The sequence below is a fragment of the Erpetoichthys calabaricus genome, chromosome 14 (genome assembly GCF_900747795.2).
Source record: "Erpetoichthys calabaricus chromosome 14, fErpCal1.3, whole genome shotgun sequence".
NCBI lineage: Eukaryota > Metazoa > Chordata > Cladistia > Polypteriformes > Polypteridae > Erpetoichthys > Erpetoichthys calabaricus.
The window spans coordinates 49,127,844-49,151,484 of NC_041407.2; the positions used below are offsets into that span (position 1 = coordinate 49,127,844).

At 37.9% G+C, this 23,641-nt stretch overlaps 1 protein-coding gene across 11 annotated transcripts in view; it reads right to left on the reverse strand.

Annotated features, from left to right (window-relative positions):
* adgrb2 (adhesion G protein-coupled receptor B2) overlaps positions 1-23,641 on the reverse strand; it is a 1,003,794-nt gene that overhangs the window by 475,834 nt on the left and 504,319 nt on the right. For all 11 annotated transcript variants that reach the window (XM_051919045.1, XM_028818906.2, XM_051919049.1 and 8 more), the window contains 6 exons: positions 22,985-23,086; positions 22,280-22,386; positions 12,167-12,361; positions 7,083-7,151; positions 6,631-6,739; positions 2,473-2,619 (listed from right to left, as the gene is read on the reverse strand). In XM_051919045.1, coding sequence (XP_051775005.1) covers positions 2,473-2,619; positions 6,631-6,739; positions 7,083-7,151; positions 12,167-12,361; positions 22,280-22,386; positions 22,985-23,086 — 729 coding nt within the window. The remainder of the gene's footprint in view (positions 1-2,472; positions 2,620-6,630; positions 6,740-7,082; positions 7,152-12,166; positions 12,362-22,279; positions 22,387-22,984; positions 23,087-23,641) is intronic.

A 23,641-nucleotide genomic window follows, 5' to 3' on the forward strand; every position in this document is an offset into this window, starting at 1 on the left:
ATGTGCAGGTTGATAAAGGAGAGATAGGCACACAGGAAAGGGACAACTCAGGACAGAGACAGGGCTTAACCATGTCCTGGAAAACAAAATGTTTGTCCCAGCATTGACAACATAACTCTTAAAGCCTGGGCAGGGAGAAGGGAAGGCAGTGGCTGCTATGTTTTGGTTTTTGAGAGGTCAGAAAGTGGGTAATCCACCTCACCATGTAGACTGGGATGTAGTTCCTGTAACGGTTAGGTCTACAGGGGGCTTAGGGTATTGATTTTCTTTATCTGTATTTTGACTATTTTGCATTTATGCCTGTGTTGTTTTTATTTTTAGTTTAATTAAGCATGTTTTTGTATGTTCTTTCTTTTGGTGTTATTCGGACTGTTACTGAGGTCGGAAATGGGCCCTACTGGTTTTGTTATAATTATTATATTTTAAAATGAGTAATAAAGCTCATTAATGCTTAGAACTTCTCTTAGAGAGTTGCATTCTGTGCTTTTGTAGCAGACATGTTACTGTTCCTGGGTCAAGGTTGGATAAGAATTCTCAATCTAGAAGTACAACTTAATAGCAAGCAGTCTTTTCATCCGGAGAGTCAATGATGAAGTAAATTTCAATCAGCTATTGACTGATTGATGGAAAGGTTTATGGCAAAATAATCATGTTAAAATATTTAATACAGATGCTTTAAAATTTGCAAAGCAGTACCATTTTGTAGTTTACGCTTTCTTAGATTTAGTAATTTGCTTCATCTCACATAGGTAGCAACAGGCGGAATTTGAACCAGAGCCATATTGTGCCTATTATTTCTGTTCAGACATGAATACTTTTTGACTCCTCTAAAGTACAGTATAATAATTTTAACATACAAAAACAAATGAGAAAATGAATATATGACATAACATTCAGGTATGTTATGAGTCTTGGTTTAAAAATTTCTAGTCCTGCCTCAGCTTACAGGAGAACCGTCCTTTGAAGAATAAGGGTGGCAAATTTTAACAAAATCAGCCCTCTGGGAAATGAGTCATTTCATGGGGACAGACAGACAGACAGACAGACAGACAGATGGACAGACATGGCTATTTAAGTAGGTGCTTCTCGCATTGTACGTATGTCTTCAGAGGCAGTCATCACATTTACATCTGCATGATGTTGCACCGAAGATATTTACAGTATAACCAACATTTTAAAATGTTATGAAGGTTTTCTTTTTGTATGGAAAGAAAGGGCAAGGACTTGAAAACAAAAGAAGTATTTGATTCACTGATTTGGAGCATTACAGACTTGTCATCATTGCTCAGATCTCTAAAATGTGCCTTATCTAATAGTCTATCGTCATTCTGGCCATTATAAGGGTCAAGAGTTCTCCTTAAGAATAGTGGTGTAAGACACAGCTCCTAAAAATGATGTTTAATTGTAATCTTGTTCATGGAAGAACATACTGCAAAAACAGCACTTCAGGCAGTGTAGCTCCTCATAAAAAGAACCATGTCCCTTTTGCTGTTTAGCACAATATTGTTCATTTTAACCAAGGATTGTCTTTTCTCTACACAAGATAATAATGCCTTGGTCCTCCTCCACAATCCAGCAATATACAGCCCAATTACACAAAAGGACTAATAGTAATGTAAAGTGTCAGAAACTCTAAGCTACTTTCTTGTTTAAATGCAGTCTTCTTAACCAACCTAACTCAGTTTAGCAGGTCAACCATAAAGAGCCAAATTTTTAAAACTCCTGAAAAATTACATTTTGTCAGAATTTTATAATTATCCAATATCTAGTCTTAGCAAATCCTCCCTATTGTTGTCTTTGTTTGGCACAAAGATATTTTAAATGGATAAGTGAAAATTCATGACATTATCTTGATAATGGAAAATCACTGATGATTCAGTACTCTCTAGCAGTTACACTATGTGTTGGTATCAGAAGGTTGATTTATTGTGAATGCTGGAAAATGGAGCCTATTATTATTAGCATGAATAGATGAAGAGAGTCTTCAAAACTATGCTTTTTACTTTGAGTAATTTAAGTTGCTGTTTTACATGTCACATCTAATCAAGTGTAACATATAATGAGAATAGTATTTAGAGGTGAAGATACTAGAATTGAAATTCAGTATACTCCTTCAGCAATATGTTTGAGTAGCATGTAATTTATAACCCACAATACATTTATAGTATATAGTATATTTATACTATATTTTCCTTTTTAGTAGTATCATATTTAACTTGAAAATCTCTTGCATGTTTAATCCTTACTCAATGCAGTTGCATTATTAACGAGTAAAAGAAGATGATAACAGCTACCTGTATTAGTCATTGAATTTGCCATCACGATTCAGACTGTGAAAGGAATTTGCTTTTAGTATTCTCTCTTGAGCTAATCTTTGTTCTGTAAATGTAATTTGGAAAAAAAAACATGTGTGCAGTTCAATAAAATTGTACAATATCTCAATTACTTTTTTCATAATTGACACCCAAGTACCTGCTGATGAGAGGGTAAACACCTCTTTGGGAATAAATAGTTTGTCTTCCGAATTTTTGGCCCAGTCTTTCATGCCCCTTCTGCCTTTCATTGGAAAGTTAATGTCACTGGAGACAGCAGACACCGGTTCCCTCTGAATGGTGATGACTGAAGAATAAGAAGAAAATCGAATAACATTTAATGGACAAGAAAAAGTGTATTAAAACCTTACACCAAGTCAGTAGAAGGTTCAAGGAGGTCACTGAGTGGTGTCAACATAAACTTGGATAATTTAAAAAGCAAGCCTTTGTAAAACTAACAGCGCCACAGGGATATGGGAGGTTGGGGCTGAAATTTCTAGAAAGAGCAGTATGTATTTTATTGCTTCATTTTTGTTTTAACTACCATTCATAATAAAGACATATTTATTGATGGAGGTAAATATGACAAAATTGGCAATTTAAACACATTACTTTCTTTCACTGTCTCATAAGCAAAGGTACTGGAAAGGAGGAAATTTAATGTAAAATAATGACCTGAAGCAGCACTAAAGTATACAAGACATATGCCTTCTGTTCAGGATTTATACAACATTCCCTACCTTAGAAAAGCAAACAGAATTTTTAAAGACCTCAACCATCTTGCACAGTTGCTTTTCTTATTCTTTCCTTCTGACAAACGGTACAGAACCATTCACACTCGCGCCAGTAGATTCTAGAACAGTTTCTACTGACAAGGTGTAAGGCCACTGAACAGTCTACCACAAAAACAATAAATATTGTAACATAACAAACTGTATAGATAGATAGAGAGATAGATAGATAGATACTTGAAATATATATTCTATATAATTTAATATACAGGTAAAATTCCATTACAACGAAGTATTTTTATGGTTCCGACAGTTTCCCCATATGACACGAGTCTATAGAAATCTCGTTACTACGAAGTAGGTTCAGCAGATACTTTCATTACAACGAAGTGCCCAAAAGACTTTGAAATGCTTGAATGAATCAGCCACAGAGCAATTAGTTCTGTGGTCGCAGCTCAGTTGTGCACAACAATCCCCAGAGAGAAACACTGTAAAAAAAAATGTCTTTCTTTGAACTTTGCGCGTACTGTTTTTTTGGGGGTTTTTTTGCAGTTTTTATTTTTGGTGGTTTTCAATGATACCTTTTGCTTATTGCTCGTCAACATTTGAAAAACAACCATTGGAATTTAACTCATTGTCACTCTCCTATAGAAACGGCAGACACAAAAAAACGATAACAGTTCATATTAGAAAAAAAAAACTTTACATTTTTGCAGCTCTCAATTACGGCAAAAAGAAAAAAGATGTTGCCAGTGAATTCAGAATTTCGCCATCGACACTGTGAACATTCTAGAAAGACCGAGCAAAGAAAGAAGAAAAATCTCGGGCTGCAAATGTATGCAAACTGCTGCATTTGAAGGCGTCAAGAAAGTTTTTATGTGGTTTAGTGATGCTCGGTCAAGAAACATTCCTATTAATGCGGCACTCATTCAAGAAAATGTGAGGTTTCTAAGCTCTCTTGGGACCTCCCCCAACTAGACGACATGCCGAAGAGCATCCCGAAGTGCTACCACCGCGTCTGTGGAAGACTGTTTATCTGTTGCCGGAGCAACAGCAGGCTCACAGCTCTGATGCGGCTCGGCGCTGAAGCAAACAAAAAAGATCTCAATGGGTGATGCAAGGAACGTTGTAAATGCAGGGAACAGTATTACTTGGCCACTAAACTAGCTATAACCCTGTCTGACTGCTGTGTCTGTTTATAGAAGAGTCGCAGATCACGCTACAATAAATAACCATGCTGTTCCTGTTTCAAGCTGAATAAAGCTGGTTTTGCTAAAGTACTGAGACTCAGCCTCGTGTTTTGGGGTGTAAGACAGGGATTTATAGCACGACCCCGATCTTTAAGGATTCGCTTCTGTGGTGCCTCACTGCACCGCTGTGAGCCTGATGTTGTCCTGCCCTGGCAATGGTCAAACAATCTTACACAGATGCGGCAATCGTGCTTCCGGACGCACTTCAGCGTGACGTTCCCGTTGGGTGGGGAGTGGGGGGGATCCCAAAAGAGTTCAGAAACCTTACAATATGAAGAAGAACAAAAGGATGATTCAGCTTCTGATTGATAACTGTGCTGCCCACAACATGCTTCCACATTTAGATAATGTTCGAGTTGAATCCCTCCCACCCAATTGCACAGCAGTGCTTCAGCCATTGGATTTGGGCATAAGTCACACCCTGAAAGTGTATTATCGCAAGGAAATGCTGAGAAAAATTCTTGTCAGCATAACTTTTAGACAGGAAGAGATTAAAATTAATGCGAAAGAAGCTATTGAAATGATTGCAAACGCCTGGACGCAAGTTAAAGAAAGCACTATAGTGACAAATACAGAATTTCATTACAATGAAATTTTCATTACAACGGAACATTTTTTAGGTCCCTGGCAGTTCGTTGTAACGGAATTTTACCTGTATATGCTATACTGGATGTTATGTATACTTTTGTGTGAGTATGCCTGTGTCTTTTTTGGTTTTGTATTATTTTCAGCTGTTCTAAAGAAGACATGCAAAGAAGAATTTCATTGTTCTATGTATACTATATACACATGGCAATAAACCTGACTTGACATGAAATAATGGCTGTGTAATACACAACATTTGTTGGCTCACTCAACTTTTCCAATTCAAGACTCAGGCTGCATTCTCTATAACCAATGAAGATCAAAACAAGTATCAATTGAATCCCTACAAAAGTTTGAAAAATGAACAGTAATGGAATGCGCACTATGATATACTGGAACAATCCAAAATAAACTCACCTGTTCTTGCTGACTACAAAGGAAAAATTCTGCTATCTTGTTTTAAATATTTGCATTATTATGAAATAGTATTCCAAACAAACTACCTTAATTTTTATAGTATCTTTTACAGAGATCCCTATCTTAAGTACATAAAGGCACAGAAATACCCACTGAATGGCCACTTTAGTGTTCACACCTACTCAACTGTAAATCTGTCCTTAGTCTGTCATGGGATGTGCTCAGCAAGGAACTGAGAGCGCAGTACGTGGGCACTGGTTCACAGAGACTCAAAACTCTCCAGTTTGACTGGTAATCTCTACGACAGACTGCTTACTCCATATCATCTGGCAAATTCTGATGATCTCAGTCCAACTAAGAGTACTGCATGAAGGTGAATTTACTGACTTGCAGCTGAAAGCATTGTAGCCTTTACTAGTCTTGGAACAGAGCATCACCCGGCTGACAAAAGGTCGTTCTCATTTGGGTAAAGTGATACTCAAAATTAGCAAGGTTTTTTAGACATATTGCAGAATAACAGATCCACAGGTTTTTCCATATCCTAATTTACTCATTAGTGCCAATCAGCAAGGGCTGTGTTTGACACAGCTGACATTTTTAAAACCCTGAAGTGTCCATATCTTGTATTCCTCCATCCATAGCTCATTGTTTTCCAATGACAAGAGTAGGACTCAATGGGATGAGGAGGTCTCAAAACATATCCATCTATCCATTTATTCTCCTATCCTGCTTGTCCAGGTCAGGGTCATGGGATAATATATCCATGATATGGTATACTGAGTTACAGCATGTCTCTCTTGGCACTGTTTTTTAACTGTAGCCCCTCTGTTACAATGAACTACACAAGTCTAGCAAGCCTTCATCGGCCTCTGCTTTTTTTTTATCATGGTCTGTTTACAGCCACAGGATCATCATTTATAGGATGTTTCTTTCAGTGGTGATTCCATTTAAGGAAATCTAGGCAGGGTTGTCGTTCCTGATGCACTTATCCTGGCATATTTGGATCCATTACCACGTCATGTTCAAAGCCACTTAAATCTTTATACTACTATTCATTCAGCCTTTAAATTACTCACAAACAATCCACTGCTACCCATCTACCATCTACTTTAAAGAGCACTGTTGCCACATGTGATTGAGCAGTCAATTATGTTGACAAGGTTAACTTAATAAAGTGGCCACTCACTGTAGAGTTTTTACAACTGAAACACTGGTAGACTAATTGACTCACTCACAGCTGCATACTAAATCAGTAGTGATGATTAAATATGGAAACTTGGCTTTATAATGCCTCTCTTTAACCACTTTCCTTTATATACACTCTTTTACACATACCCAGATTATCGGTGACAATGAGAGAGCTCTGGAAGGCTTTCAGAGCATCACCAACCAAGTGTATAAAATCTTCCACAACCTTCATCAATTGCACAGAGCCTGGAGCGACCTGGACGGAAGAAGAGAGTACCAAATAGTTCATGTGGAGCCACTTAGCACTGTTAAGCTGGGGCACAATCATTATGTGAATTATCTCAGCACAAAGTTCATTAACTTGCTGTCAATATATAAACCAAAGGCAAAGAATACAGTAGCATGAAAATGTAATTGCATGTGCATTTATAGTGCATTCATTTTTAGAAAATAATGTTAAATAAATTTACAAAAGCAGTGAGTTAAAGAAAAAAGATGTAACAATAAAATTGATAGATTAAGCCATGCACATGGCGCATGAAAGTCATGTTAAAGTTTTTGATTTAAATGGTAAGTATGGGTGAAAAGATTACTCTTACCTGCTGTGCATCGGCCCATTTATCTTTGTTGTCTATGTCCAACATGTAGCTAACTACCTGGAAGAATCTCTAAAGGAAAAGAAATCAAAAGTCAACTTCTTCTCAAGATTTACTGAGAAATTTGCTACTTTAGACTTTAAAGCCTTCTAATATTTATGCATACTGCTTTTGATGAGCACCATTAAACAGGAAGACACTGAAGTGAAACAAAAGTTTCAGGGTCAAACCAGTACATTTTTCTGAAAATATAGCACTAAAATATATAGACTGAATAAAATTCACAGATTAATTAAACAGACTTAATTCAAGTATCATTCTGTGATAAGGAAAATTATTACACTTACAGGAATCCAAGGCACTATAGAGTAGATAAGGAGGGTAGGGTAGGATGGTGTAGGGGGATTGATGAAGTGGGGTTCAGAAGGCGTTGGCCATAAAATCTTATTTATTATGTGCTTGTTCCTTTAGTATTAGCCTTGAATTTTATTTCCACTGAGTCCCATTTAAATGTGAGTCTGGTTGAACGTGTATGTGTGTAAATCAGAGACAGTGAGTCCTTTCTTCTGACTGCATTGCAATGTTCTTATATATGTGTTGTGAATGTTTTTGAAGGTAATTCCTGATAGGACTCGATAATGTAGGAATAAAAAAACTATTTTAAGATATGTGATTCATTTTCCCTCTTTGTAGATTTCCAGCTACATATATATATATTGTGATATTTGCCCGGACACCATCAGTCGGAGACCACATCTTTATCAAACTCATGCTTTTATTTTCTTCTCCACACAACACAAACTCAGTTCCGCACAACTCACAATGTGCTTCTAGCCCCAGTCTCCCTTCTCCTGGGCCTTCTCTCTCCTTGTCCCTGAGCCACCTGTCCTCTCTCTCCAGGAACTTCGTCCTGCTCCTACTCCCAACTTCAGCTCGTTGATTGGAGGGAGGCGGCCCCTCTTATCCTCACCTGGATGAGCTCCAGCTGCTCTACCTGACATCACGTCCTGGTGTGGTGGAAGCATCAAGAGAGCACCCGGAAGCACTCCGGGTGACCCTGGAAGGATCGTCCTCCATATATGTGGCGGAAGTAAATAAGTCCCGGGCTCCATGAAGCTTGGGGTGCCCCCTGGCGGTGACCAGAGGCCCCAACGGTCTTGAGCCTTCCTGCTCTCCTTCCGTGGGCCTCTTCTACTCCAGGGCAGTTGCCCCCTCATGGCCCGGAGGACAAATATGCCACAACTCCGTCCTTCCAGGCGTCCCAGCTGGGTCTGACCCCCAGCCATGTACGACAATATATATATATATACCCAATACCCCCCCCCATCACACTGACTTAGCCACCCCCCCCCACCCCCTCCACGTAATGTTTTGCTATATATTGCCTTTGATTCTTGTAAGTCTAAGCATTATCCTCTGATGAAGACCCCTGGCAGGGGTTGAAAGCTCAGGAATAAAAACTTCTTTATGATATGTGATTCATTTTTTCTTCCTTTGTGGATCTCCAGCTGAAAATATGCAAACCGTATCACAGACCTTCTCTTCCATATATATATATATATATACACACACACAAACTATATCTACAAGGGGGGACCCAAAAATAATGTGAATTACAAAAAAAATAAATCATATATTTCTCGAAACATTTTCAAAATATAATCAACATCAAAGTACTCTCCCTGAGATGCAATACACTTGTTCCATTGTTCAAAGCTGTTCTGAAACTCTTGCAAAGTCATAGCGTTCAGGGCCCCCATCATTTGCTTCTTGACCTAATCTACATCCTGAAAACGCTTTCCTTTAAGGTCCCTCTTCATTCTTGGAAATAAGAAAAAATCGCTGGGTGCAAGGACCAGGGATTAGGGGTCTCCTAAGAAATGTAGTAAATATGACTGAATTGAAAACCAATGTAAAAGAAGTTTTGTTCCAGCGTATATGAAAGTTGTTGACACCACCACAAAAGCCGCATCCAGGACAAATACAAGCAACAAAAAAATAAACAAAAAAGAGCTGTATATACAGTGCATCCAGAAAGTATTCACAGCGCATCACTTTTTCCACATTTTGTTATGTTACAGCCTTATTCCAAAATGGATTAAATTCATTTTTTTCCTCAGAATTCTACACACAACACCCCATAATGACAACGTGAAAAAAGTTTACTTGAGGTTTTTGCAAATTTATTAAAAATAAAAAAACTGAGAAATCACATGTACATATGTATTCACAGCCTTTGCTCAATACTTTGTCGATGCACCTTTGGCAGCAATTCCAGCCTCAAGTCTTGTTGAATATGATGCCACAAGCTTGGCACACCTATCCTTGGCCAGTTTCGCCCATTCCTCTTTGCAGCACCTCTCAAGCTCCATCAGGTTGGATAGGAAGCGTCGGTACACAGCCATTTTAAGATCTCTCCAGAGATGTTCAATCAGATTCAAGTCTGGGCTCTGGCTGGGCCACTCAAGGACATTCACAGAGTTGTCCTGAAGCCACTCCTTTGATATCTTGGCTGTATGCTTAGGGTCGTTGTCCTGCTGAAAGATGAACCGGTGCCCCAGTCTGAGGTCAAGAGCACTCTGGAGCAGGTTTTCATCCAGGATGTGTCTGTACATTGCTGCAGTTATCTTTCCCTTTATCCTGACTAGTCTCCCAGTCCCTGCCGCTGAAAAACATCCCCACAGCATGATGCTGCCACCACCATGCTTCACTGCAGGGATGGTATTGGCCTGGTGATGAGCGGTGCCTGGCTTCCTCCAAACGTGATGCCTGGCATTCACACCAAAGAGTTCAATCTTTGTCTCATCAGACCAGAGAATTTTCTTTCTCATGGTCTGAGAGTCCTTCAGGTGCCTTTTGGCAAACTCCAAAAGTCAGGTCCATGTCAGGTCACCTTTATTCCAGAAGTGGCCCTAAAAAGATTTTTGAAGCCCCCCCACTGACACTGGAGTCAGAAGGAGAGCAGTCAGGCAGAAGGAAGAGACTATGTATGAGCCAGAGAAGGAGACAGGAACAGTAAGTGAGACTGGATGTGAGAAAGGAGATTGCTTGGTACTTCTTGAGAGGTGGGCAGGGCACCCCACTAGGGAAACAGGGTTTCAAGAACCATGTAGCAGTGCAAATTTTGTTTTGCTTTGTGTGATTTACAAAATAAATGTACAATTTTTAACAAGCATTTTATCTCTCAGGTATTATTCTAGGTGGAGAGAGTTGCAACAAAGGAATCCCTTGACCCAGTACAATATGCAACAGATGGTGGTTTCATACAAAAATCTCATTAAATATTTTATCAGTTTATTTTAAACCCTCACAGTGTAATGTCTTGCCACAGAATACTTTTAAAGAGATTTTTGCTAGCCTTTAGCAAAATCACAATTGCTATAAAGTACTATATATTGTTATATCTGACTATACACCACAGTGACTACAAAAATTGATGATTAGGTGGATTTGCGATGTTACATTGGCCCTAGTGTGTGTATTCATCCAGTGATGGACTAGTGCCTTGTCCAGAGATTGCTCTTGCCATGTGCCCTTTGCTGGCCCTGCTCAGGATAAAGCGAGTTTAGAAAATGGATGCATGGATAGATATACCAGAATGCCTTTCTGCTAAAAGAGGTGGTATAAAGACCATAGGAGCTACCAACAGAAACAGAAGAACAAAGAGAGACTGACTGTTACAATCAGGCAAAAGCAACACTGGGATTGTTCACTTGCAAAGACCCCATTCTCAAAATAAAACTAATCAATTGGAACTTGAATTTGCAAGATGAGCCTTTTATATTACACTTTAGCTCTGAATATTAATAGCACAAATTCAGTAGGCTGCAATTGATTTTCAGCTAATGAAATCTTAACTCTTTAGGGAAGCATCTAATAGTGTGTGTGCCAAAAGGTGTATTCAGCTGAATACTGGCTAAAATGTGTAACCTCAAAAGACCAAGTAAACACCCTTGACTAAGTCTATATGCAGGATATGCTAACTAGAGCTTTCACAGTCATAGCAGACATAAACATGTGATTGGGGTGTTTACAAGACACAACCACATTCTTTTCTTCACATTTATATGCAGATTAAAGTCTCTTTGTCCACTAGGATTAAAATGCACATTGATAACATTTTCAGAGGCTTGGAATGGCATTTCGAAATTCCCTGCTGAGCCTAACTACAGATCAGTGCCTAAGCCTTGCTCCTTTAATGTGTTGAACAGCTAAATGGAAAGAGCAAAGATACCCACTCCACTGAATCTAACAGCAAGTACTCTTATTTAAAAATATTAGATATGTTAGTCCACATTGTGCAGAAGGAAACAGAAAATACACTTTTTTGTTCGACAATATCTTCCTCAATCTGTGGCTATGTCTCATTTTGGTTTAGGTGATGTTTCATTAAGTATTTTGGTAAGACGCTTTTGAGTGTGGAGGAGTGAAATATTGTGAGATGAAAATGTAGTGACACTTTAAAGCAGAAATTGGCAGAACAGAAGAAAAACCCTTTAACATCAGAAGTTAAGAGTATGAAATTATATATGATATAACATAGCATAGTTCACATAAATATACTGAGCAAAATCCAGTCCTAAATTACTTTTAAGAGGGATTTCTCTTTAAAATAAAAATAACACTATTCTGTTAGAATTATTTACTTTGGTATATATTCCTAATCGACAAGCAGATAAATGTTTTTATAAATATTATAATAAAGGTGGACTAAAGCATATAATTACTATAAGAATACACAATATTTTAGGAAACATGCTTATAAACAGCACACAGAATACAGTACCTGGTTTTCTTCCATCTTTACAAACACAGAGGAATTAGATTACATTATAGTCATCAGGTGGGAGTGCAAATTTCCAACTTTATTGTAATAAAGGACTAGTTTTATTAAGCATTTACTAATTTATTAGGTTAATTAACTTCTCAATTTATAGGATTGGTTCAATTGCTCTCCAGGCCATTCTTTGCTATTATGAACAGCACACGAACAAATAAAAAGAAATTCTCTTGATAACTTTACAAGGCTTTACATTTCCTACTTTTTTCAGTAAACCTACATCAGCTATCCTATCCAAGCTGTGTACCTGCACGTCTTCTGGAGACGGTGTGTAAGTTGCTCGCTTGAAGGTGTCGGTCACATTTCGGAGAATCTCCACTGAGAACAAGAGGTCACCGCTATAGTAGCTTTTTTGGGACATTAACTCTAGGAGACTCTTCACGATCTGAGACATACCTTCTCCAGCTAGGGTCCTCTGACCCTTCGCAAGATGCTCTCGAAGCTGAAAGAGACACAGGAAAGTAGTGGTAAATCATAAATATTCACTAAAATTAGCAGCAGAACATGTAGTATTTCTTGATAGTTACAAGGACGTGGCCACTTGAACTGAGCTTTTTTAACAATTTAATACCGTGAAGTATATGTGAAATATCATGTGCTGGGTCTCTTTTCATTTTTCTGACAGCTGTATATTTTCCTCTTACCCTTATGGGCTACCTCTAGAACTCACATTTTCTCCCACAGTCAACAGACACGATTAGTCAATTGATGTCTCTAAAGTATTCTGGGTTTTTGAGTGCTTTAGGATATTTAGAGTCCTATATTTGGTGAAAACATTCTGGGCAATTCGGAATAGAGGCTATAAATATGGAATACTGCAAAACATACCCTTGAATTCATACATGAAATCAAAATTTAATGTACATGGATACCGGAACAGCTAACCAAAATGAATGAATAATATTTTAAGGCATTATAATAGCGTTCAGTTGTTTAGCAATATCTGCATTTTTATGTTTATGTGGAAAGGAAAGCAAGGTCAAGGTAAGACACTTTTTCTCTTCAAAAGGACAAAATGTCATGGCAGTCAAGTAATGCTGCAACTAAAATAAAGGTCACTTTCCTTTTGCATGGCACATCAGATTTCCTATATGGAATCAATTCACAAGTGACATTTGCAGTGAAGAAAGCCTGTGTCATTTTAGAAATGTTATTGCCTGCTTCGGAGGGCCTCATTGCATCAATTTATAAACAGGAAAAAACGAAACAAACGAAAAAGTGAATCCAGAAAATGTAAAAGAAATCTCATAAGTCATGAGACAGCTGAATAAGCCACCGTGACTAGAAAATAAAATACAAAGCAAAGCAAAACATATATATATATATATATATATATATATATATTTAAGCCAAAAATTAAACAAAGACATTTGAAATAAAAATTTGTAGAAAAAGATAGCATTTTTAAAAATGACTTAACTCCTTTAAAAGTTTTAATAGGAAAAAAGTTAGAAAGTCAAACGTAAATAAAGTGAACATATATAAAGTTAACAATATCACTCCAAAACACAAACATTTTCACTGGATTTTTGAACAGCTCCATTAACCAGCACATGCATTATCCTACTGTCATCAACTATTTTTATGCTACTGTACTACACCTACTATATTCTTGTACTTGAGACCTGAATTCTATGAAAGAATTATCAGATATTCCGTTTCATTTAAAGGGCAGAGTATTACCATAGAAGGCACAGTGGCACAGCTGCCAAGCCCTATGTTCAAATCCCAGCCCAGGTGCTCTGTGTGGTGTTTGAACATTCTGTTAATGTCTGCATGGGTTAAGTTCACTTGCAGCATTAAATTGGCCCAGCATGAGTGAATGTGTGTGTGTATGTCACACTTGGTCAGTGAACAAAGATACATAATTCAGTGATTGGCAATCTTGATAGACAAAACTTTGTCTAAATTGTCAACCAAAGTTTGGGCTTATGTACAACCAAGAAACCAATCGCAAAACGCCAGCTCGTTCCTTTTTAATCCACTGCCAGCACTAGATCTGTGCTCTTTCTATATATGCACTCAATGCTCTGAGCCTGGCCATAACTCTGCTCCATATAGTAGGAACCCTGGTGGTGATTGCATAGCCGTAATTAAGACTGAAGTGATCCTTTTTTTACTCTGATGGGCAATGATGTGTTGGAAAACTGTCTGCATTGGAAATAGAGGTAGATGCCATGAGTCCAAACCTTGCTAAAGTAAATCAAGCAGCATGAGAAGCAGACTGGTATCAGACTGAAGTGACTTTAGCTGCAGGTGGAAGTCCCATTTTACTTATGGTGCCAAGCAGAGTTGTGTTGCGTTACAGCAGTCTATTAGCCAGTGACAGCGCTGTGAAGAAGCTGTCTATTGCTACGGTCCTGCCTTTGTCCAGTTTGATATCAGTCACTGGACATCGCATTTTTGATTCCTGCTATAACAAAAAGTTCTCAGCAGGCATCAGCCACAGCACTGATCTTGTGAAAAGAATGGAGATAAATGCCATCAACTCAAAGAGGGAGAGGCAAGTTCATTGTGCCACATGAACGTCACTGAGAGAATAAAACTCAATAATAAACAATCAAGCACTAACTTTTACAAGTAGCCAAAATTTATACTGGGTGTTAGAGACTCAAATCAAATGTAGCATTCACTACTCAAAACACAGAGTGCCTGGTCTTGAACCCGGGATCTTCAGGTTATAAGGCAGCAGTTCTTACCTCTACACCATTGAAGAATACATGTAAACTCCCTGTGACACATTACACACTTCATGCCATTATTAGTATAACATGGAAAAATTTCTGCTTTAGGTATGTGTTCAGCATTTCTTGCATTTCTCGCATTTTCTTTCATCCTACACCTACCCAGATCTTTGTAGACATAGAACACTCATGAAATGCATGTATTCCAAATAACGATATACTGTATTACATACCCTATACAACTCCAGGAGCCTCACACGCAGATAAGGAGCCTTGGCTTGAGCTAAGAGAACTTATTGCCCAAGTTGAGCTCCGTAAAGGCTGCTTGTACTGATCGACGCATTTACTAAACAAAAGACGCTGATGGAGAGGTACGAAGGGATTTAAGGTGGGCCAGGATTACAAGTTTTTTCGTAGGCTTCAGGAATTCTGTTGTTAACCGAGTAACCAAAGCCAAACTGCCCAGTTAGATTGTTAGATAGTAAACTGAAAATGTTAATAGCCAGACACCAAAGTAGTGTAGCCTTTCAGCTTTCATTTGTATTTGCTCAGGTGTCTGCTTCACTCATTGTCATTATTAGGATAAACTTTAGGGAGCAAACTACACAGAAAAAGGCAAATTAATAGGGAAAACAACAAAAGAGAGTTAAGCATTTTAAGCTATAGCAAACATGCAAATATTTTTAGTCTTACAAATGTAAAAAGATCACACCTCTGTGCTTTTCTAAATGCAGAATAAGTGAAGAGAAAAAAAATGAAGCCAGGCTAATTAAATGAGATCAATTAAAAGGGAAAAATGACTGATTGTGAACAAAAAAGCAGGAGCAATATGGGACCCCCAGCAGTGAGTCAGAGAACCACTGTAGTAGCATAAACACAGCCTCACTTCAGGAAAATAAGAAAGCAAAAGGATTTGCCAGTTCAAGAGTCAAACCTCAGTCTGTGCCTGTTGCGATTAAGTAAGACTTTTATCTACTCTCTATATATAAAATCCTAAGCCTAAAAGTGCAACGATTTTATGTGACTTTTTATGTGACGTTTTAAGTCACTCTTTAAACTGGGCTTATTTTAAAACCTACATGTATATGTTTGGTATCATTCTTTTCAGAATTTATCGAACTTTCACATGATATTGATAAATTTTCAGATTCTTATTCCGTTTTTAAATTATAAACTAAAAAATATCAAGGACGCACGTCCTGCGAGATGAGACTTAGAGATTTAACCATGCCCAGGCTGGGAGTAAAAGACAAAGAGTAGGACAGCTGCTCTTCAGGCTTTTAAATGTTCGAAGCGCCGCGCGAGATGCAGATCACATGGCACAGCAGCAGCAGCAAGCCAGCAGCTGATCGAGCAAAGAGGAGGTAAAAAAACTGTATTTGTTTCCCATTGTATCACCGTTTAAGAGGGGGTTTCGGAGGAGTGACTGCATCTTCTTGGGGTGCGTTCAGTCACCCTCTTCACACCGCGAGCGGCAGACTAGCTTCAACTGGGGGTTGGGCGCTGAGGGCACCAGGGGGGCTTGCCCCACTAGCATACATATAATAATAAAGCAACAATGAAGCTACGAGGATAAGTTGCTTACAGTCTAAAAGGGTTGCCTGAAAAAATGGAAATAAAAAAAGAAATAAATTATTAGGTAGAGCATGAACTTAATTTCATGTAATGCATCATCATTGTTTGTTGTTTTGTTTTTCTTTTTAATTATTAGATTTATACATGTGTAAAACTACGTGCTTGTAAAAGGGAATTATAGTATAGAAAATGAATTAAATTGAATCATGCTTCATATAGTATAACTTTAAAAGCCTTATTTTCTGACAAATACTTAAAACAGAAAAAGATGCCTCCTTTCATACACTATGCTTTGACATTTTGTGACTACAACTCACATCAGTGGCTGACAGTCAATGATGCTACCTTATTTAACAAGAGCATATGTAACTTGGGAAACTTAGTGTTTTTGTAAATGTACTGTGCAAGTCTTCATTCAAATTTATATCACATTTTTAAAACAGATTACCTAAAAATATTGTAAATCTTAGCATAAAGTAAACCTCAAGTAACTTGTGGTTCTGTTTGTTTGAACAACTGCAAAATGTGTGGTTACATTTGTGAAATATCCTCCACAACACAATTAAAATGACACTGCGATGTGAAAGTCAAAGGGATGTGAAATGGTTGTCTCAATCCAAGAAAATGTTTAAACCCTTTAAAACCAGCATCAAATACGAGATTTTGCCAGAGAGCAGGCTTCTTTTGGATTTCATGGCCATGAAAGTATAATCCTCTGCTGCCTTGTCTGAGAAATAGAGAACCACTAGGGGAATTACTGTCATCCTTCAGTGTGAGGTTGGTGCAAAATGAAAATGATGCCACAGCCCTTGCAACCGAAAGCCTGATAAGATGCTTTAGCTAAGGCGATGTTTCTTCAGCTGAATGGTGACTCAGGTGAACCAACATATTTTCATACAATTGAGAGGCTGCTGCAAGTAGGATGCAGTGCAGCAAACATTATTTATATTGTTCAGGTTAGCTGAGTGACTTGTAGGTGCCACAGGCAAGTTTTAAAATGACCTCTGATTGGAGAAATGCATTCATTAAAGGGGCATTCTTGATGTAGCCAGGAAGTCAGTTGCATTTCATGTGGGCTTTATTATTCTTTTTATTTGTAAACCAAAGCTTGCTTCTATGTTATTTGCATATTATCAAGAAAACTGCATTCAATCAACACAAACAAATAATGCTTTATTTTGCTTCTTTTAAATCATCCTTCAATGTTTCCTTGGGGAATACAATAATCTACATGACTGCTTGAATTAATCATGGCAGGAAGGGCTTATTTTAATAATCTTATTTGAATCCGTTAATTTTGCCTGTCAATGTAACTAGTTTCAGAATGACACTTCATCTAAATGTGATAAACTGAGAGCAAGCTATTGTAGCTGAACAGCCTCTGGTAACTGCTGTAATAGTTATATAGTGAATCTGATGCATTACTATAAGCATGGCCAGAGTATTATCTCCCCTGGGACGCTAGATGGCAACCACCCTGGGTTGCACCAGTGCCTCAGACTCCTGCAGGGCTTCATGGGAGTTGGAGTTTGGTGCAACCTTGTTGGGATCTGCTGGCACCTCCAGGGGGTGCTACAGCAGGAGCTGCTGAGCCCTTGTGGGCAGTTCTTTCGCCACACCCAGAAGTGCTGCCGGAAATGAGTCATCAAGCACCTGGAGCACTTCCAGGTGCCTTATAAAAGGACCCAGCAGCCACCACTCGAGGAGCCAGAGTTGGGAGGAGGAAGACAAAGCTTGACCGGAGTAGTGAAAGAGAGAAAGAAGAGAACTGTTTTGTGTTTGTGCTTGTGTGGGTCTCTGTTGAGCTTGTGGGAACAGGGAAGGTGTTGCCCACAAGGTAAAAAAGAAAATAAAAAACCAGTGTGTGTGCCTTGAACTTGTGTCCCGTGCTTGTCTGTGTTGGGTTCAGCTGGCAGTGCCAGCCTGGGTTGTTCACATCTTACATCAGCAATATTATCAAACAATCTTCCATTTCAATCCAGAGTCATTGTCTCCACATAGTAATGGCATGAACCTTAGCATGGGCAAGAACCCTAATGTCCAGCATGACACACAAGAAAGTAAAAGTAAATTACACATTTTTAAAAACATATGATAGGAAATCAAATGTAGTTAAAGCAGTTTACAACAAGAATTTCTGCACTTCCTCAACAGCCCTAAATATGCACAAACCCTGTGTGTTATTTTTTCCTCTTATGTTATTGTTGGTTTCCTGTCCTGCTTATTCTCTTTAATTCCAGACCTTCTCCTTCAAGTCTGAGATAATGCAACTCTTAAGGTCCCATATCTTAATATCAACAGTAGCATCACAGTTAATGCCAAAAGGTTAGACATTCCAAGACATACTGCAACACTGATAGTGGTTACATTTAAAATGAATGGCATCCTAAGCATTTCTATGCAGACCCTCCATTTTACACATTCAGTGCCACACTATAAATGGAAGGGCAGAGATTGTAATGGTGGTTAATCTGTTTTATAATAGATTGGGTTAATATCCCTCTAATGAATCCAACTCTTGGGCATTCACTACAGCAGCCTTCCAAAAGTCATGTCTTTTTGCATAAACCCTACTTTTTATATGGAGGTCTTCCATTCTTTGTCAGGTCATTTATACAAAATCCATTTTGGGACACTGTCATTTATCACTTCTCCCACCATGTGGTGGACAACAGAAACATTTCTAAATAGTGAGCCAGTCCAGCACAAGGCACATTTAGTTAAACTAGTCAATCCATAGACAAAGGGAAAGCATGAAAACTCTGCACAAAATGATAAGGTAAGGATTCAGGCATGAGTCAGTAGTGCTGTATGGCAGGAATACTAACTCTGTGCCACCACTCCACATGTTTTAATAACACTGTACTAGGTGAAATAATTAAATAAAATTTATATGAGTAACGTCGAATGGGTTCCTATTCATTGATTGCATACTAATACGTAATATCTTTGCAAAATAACATTATCATTATTGAAAAACAGCACAATTCTTTGATGAAATAACTATGTTATCTTTTTCCTTAAGTGCAGGAACAAGCTTCAGCAACAAACACACTAGATGGTGGTCAGAATAGCTGTCTTATTTATTAAAAAAAGCATTAGATTGATTGCTGAATAAACCAATTTACCTAAATTCCACCCAAACTTGCTGCCTTGCCTGTTTCTCAACTGTGAGTGGATTTCTTAGAAAAGGCAGCAAATGAGAAATAACAAGTGAGAAATGTTTTCTGCCCACCATGGCCATCTGACTTGTATTTAGACACATAATAAAACAATTCTATATTTTAGAACTACACTTCTCTTAACCAAGTATATCATTTTTTCAAGTATGCATTATTTACTTTTTGTGCACTGTTTACTCATTATTATTCTTATTTCATGTGTTTTTTCTTTGCTAAAGCACTTTGAGCTAAATCCTTTGTATGCAAATGTGTTACAGAAATAAATGTTATTGTTGAAGAGTGATGTTTGATGAGTGAAAGGTAAAAAGTGATGCATGATGAATGAAAAGTGAGGAGTGACCAATGATACACCACATTTAATAATACTGATGCGTAAAGACGGGAAGAGTGAAAAATGACAAAGACCTAAAAAGGAAACCACACATTTAAGCCTTTCTGTTGTTCCTGGAGCCAAATTAATGTTGACAATCTTAACAAAATCAGATTTAAAGTTATATTTTTATTTCTTAAAGCTGAGACTACACAAACAGCCAAGGCAAACCTCTCCTGTTTTAAAAGAAATGAAAGACTTTTCCTTCTTGTTTTGTAAAACGGCAAGCAAAATCTGTGTTTATTTAAATTCCTCAGATAAGCATATATGTTTTAATAACCATTACATCCCATGAAATATATTGTCTTGATCACGTAAAGACCCCGCTTTATCGTATTAGACTCTAACTTTAAAGATGATTTGTGGAAGGTGAATGGCCCTTCTGAAAATAAGTAATGATTTTCCAGGAAAAAAGAAATGAAACAAACGGTGATTAGAGAGGACAAACACATAGCTAACTGGCCTTGTTGCTTCACTAAAAGCTACTTTATTATGGATACTGAAACAAACAAAGTCAGCTGTTACTGATAAAGTAAGGATGGACCATTGAAAGACATTACTGTTAAAGAGGTGGACTTCCTAAGACATGATGGACATTTTCATATGAACTGACCAAGCAGGCTATTAGTATAAATATACAGTATTGACATACTTTTTAACCTATTCCATTTCATCAAAACTAGCACGCTTCTAGCATAATTTAGTATAATTTGAAACGCAAGGACATACCGTATACACTCGCAGATAAGTCGGGGCTTGATGTTACCGTATAATTTCTGGTATTTTATAATGTCGACAGTTTAAGTTGAATGCAGAAAACTCAAGCTATTGGTACAAGAGATTATGATATGCTAACACCCACCTGAGAGAGTAACCACAGAGCACACTGCCTTTATTTCTATGTATTGTGCCTGCGTGACCATACGGTAATACCCAAACTATTCCGAAGCGATGTTTGCACTGATTTGTGTTTTTTTTTTATCTCACATCCTTATACACCTTTATCATGAGAGCATCCCTTATCTACAATGGAACATTCGATCAGAAGAAAATATGAAGCTGGTTTTAAATTAAAAGTCATTGAAGTGGTGAAAGAAATTGGTAACTGTGCTGCTGCAACAAAATTTGACGTGTCTGAGAAACTGGTGTGAGATTGGAGGAAGCAAGAAGATGAAAACAAAAATGTGTCGCATTTTTGAATGGGTGTATAAGTCGTGGTCTGATTTTATGATTGGTTAAGTCGGGTTTCAAGACCCGACTTATACGCAAGTATATACGGTAATTATATTTTTTGAAGAAATTGCTACAGCTGGACAGTGAGGAGCAGGTTTGAAAGAACAACAGCCATCAGACCCATAGCAAGCCATAAGCCAAGATCCAAAGCAGAGGAGAGTAAGAGAAGGGTCTTGTTAGTTGTCCCTTCCCCCAATCTTATCTCCACCTTGGCTTCAGTATGTTGTTTTGATTAACAGGACATAAAGTCTTGTCTGTCATTACTCTGTTATCTTGGATACTTTGAGAGTCATAACAAATGTACAGCCACTCCGGTTAAGGAGTCTGAGGGGCAAAATGTGCATGTGATTACAGAGTAAAGGTGAAGTCACCTTGGTGTCTGGAGGTAGGACTCTCAGATAAGGTGCTGTCTCTGGTGGGCCAGCAGCTCTCATGGGATAGAGACAGATAAAATCTACGATGTGAATCTTCAGCCCAAAATTCAAAGCAACAAACTTTATTCTACAGTAACATCAGACCCACCTTTTGTTCCACATTAAGGCAGCAAATAATGAAGCTACGCTGGCCTAAACAAAGTCATATTGTGCCTTGGTTTACAAATCTGTTAACTACCCTGATATGCTTTCTTTTTTAATCAACAAGAGGCATATGGCGCATAACCAGGAAAAAATTACTCTCTCAGTCATATAATCTAGTGCCTCAATTAAACAGTGAAGATACATAAACTAATCTAGAAACCTAAGACCTTCTAGTAACCAAAAGAATAGTGAAATAAAGAAACTCCTTAAAAAGAAAAATGCTGCCATTCTCCATGCACCATACCCCCAACATTTCTGTGAGGATGCCTTTAGCAGTTAATAAGGATGGCGTGGGAGGAGCTTTCCAGGTGACCATTAGAAAGAGTGAAAGACAAGATAAAGTTCAATGATGCATGAGTTTAGAGGCTTTTAAATGACCCTCTTGTAAATGTTTACTGAAGGAGATCTAAAAACCTCAGCAGGCAATCAGTCAAGCACAGAGTAGTTGGATAAATGAGGTAAAAATGCAAGGTGCTGTACAGTAAATTAAGCAAGGTCCTGAAGCAAAATAAACACATATTAAGATCACATTTTTCATTCACTTTTTCAAAGGCCAGACATTTGCACCTTAGTTAAAAGAACCAATTTCCACATTGTGATATATTTTTTGACTTCCCACTGTTCTCCTATTGACATCATAATATAACACTTACCGATCATGATAAATCAAAGTCAGCAGCATTTCAGTAGATGAAAATGTATTTTTTAAAAAAGCAAAGAATATTATTTGGCACTTACTGATATATGTAAGAATCTGTACTCGTGCGAGATGCATCGGGCGAAGCTCGGAGGACCCCAGTAAGCAACTCCTTTAGTGTCCAGCAAACACCGGCGGCTTGCAGACCCTACATGCACAAAAAAAAGGGAGAGACATTTTGTAGCCATGTAGGATGTGAAGCAAAACAAAAAATTACTGAGAACACTGAGTGTATCCAAGTGTACCAAAGGATTCAAAAATCTGAAAGGGTGGTGGACAGGGCATAAAACTCCTCATCTTCCATTAAAACCAAAGTAAAAAAAACATATAAATAAGAAAATAAAAGCTTGCTTTGTGGTAGATGCAAAATGCAGAGGAATTCATGAAGGACCATTATAAAATAATTCACCTGCTAATTTGTGCAAGTTTAGTAAATGATCATGTGTTTATAAGGGTCTCTATTTTGCAAATGAATTCAGGTCAGTCAAAAGAACTGGACTTTGGTAATCTGCTGAAATTGGTGATCCAGACCTTTATATAGCTAAGTGTTTTACATGTATAAAACCTGAAATGAAGAGCTCCCCTGTCTCTTTTTTTCTCTTTCTGCCTGTCTGTCTTTTTTGAGGCTAACTGCTGTTCTTGTCCTCTTCTCTGATTCTAATAGCTATGCCACTTTGTCTGACCTTCCTTTGAGGTGTGAGAAATATCTGCCCATCACTGCTTAACGAGACATCAGTCAGCTTTACCTGTTGCGTTTGATGAACACTTGTTGTAAACAATTTCCCCAGCGGCAGCTCTCTTCCAGGTCTGGGACGCGACATATTCATCCTTGCATATCTCATGGGAAGCTAAACAAAACACAAGCCTTCTGTTACAAACCAGATGCTCAAAAATATGTAGGTTTACCTTTTTTTTAACATGTTTCCCAATTTCAGACTTTTCTAAAAAAAAAAGTGATATAGTAGAGACAGACAAACCTAATGCATGTGGCACAAGAAACTGGGCTTTCATACAATAATCACCTGTAAATCACCTCCATACTGATTTCTACAAGGAAAACATCACAATACAGAATGACAACCTCGGGTAACATAAAGGGATATCAGAACATTTTGAGATGGACTGAAATGAATTGTAGATCTTTGAAAAGAGTTTTATTTTAACTTATTTGAAATACACTTTAATAATAAACTGATTGGCACACTGCCTGGTACTGCTTCTTCACAGAGTAATGCATTCAAATGTCATATTGGCACAGAGTTTGCCTGAGCTTCATATGAGCTAGTGGGTCATCTTCCAATAAGAATAAAACAGACAAAAAGAAGTTTGACAAATGTCAGGAATCCACTCAGTCCATCAGTCTCATTTTGTTAGCTAATAGCTCAGTTGATCAGCTATATAGA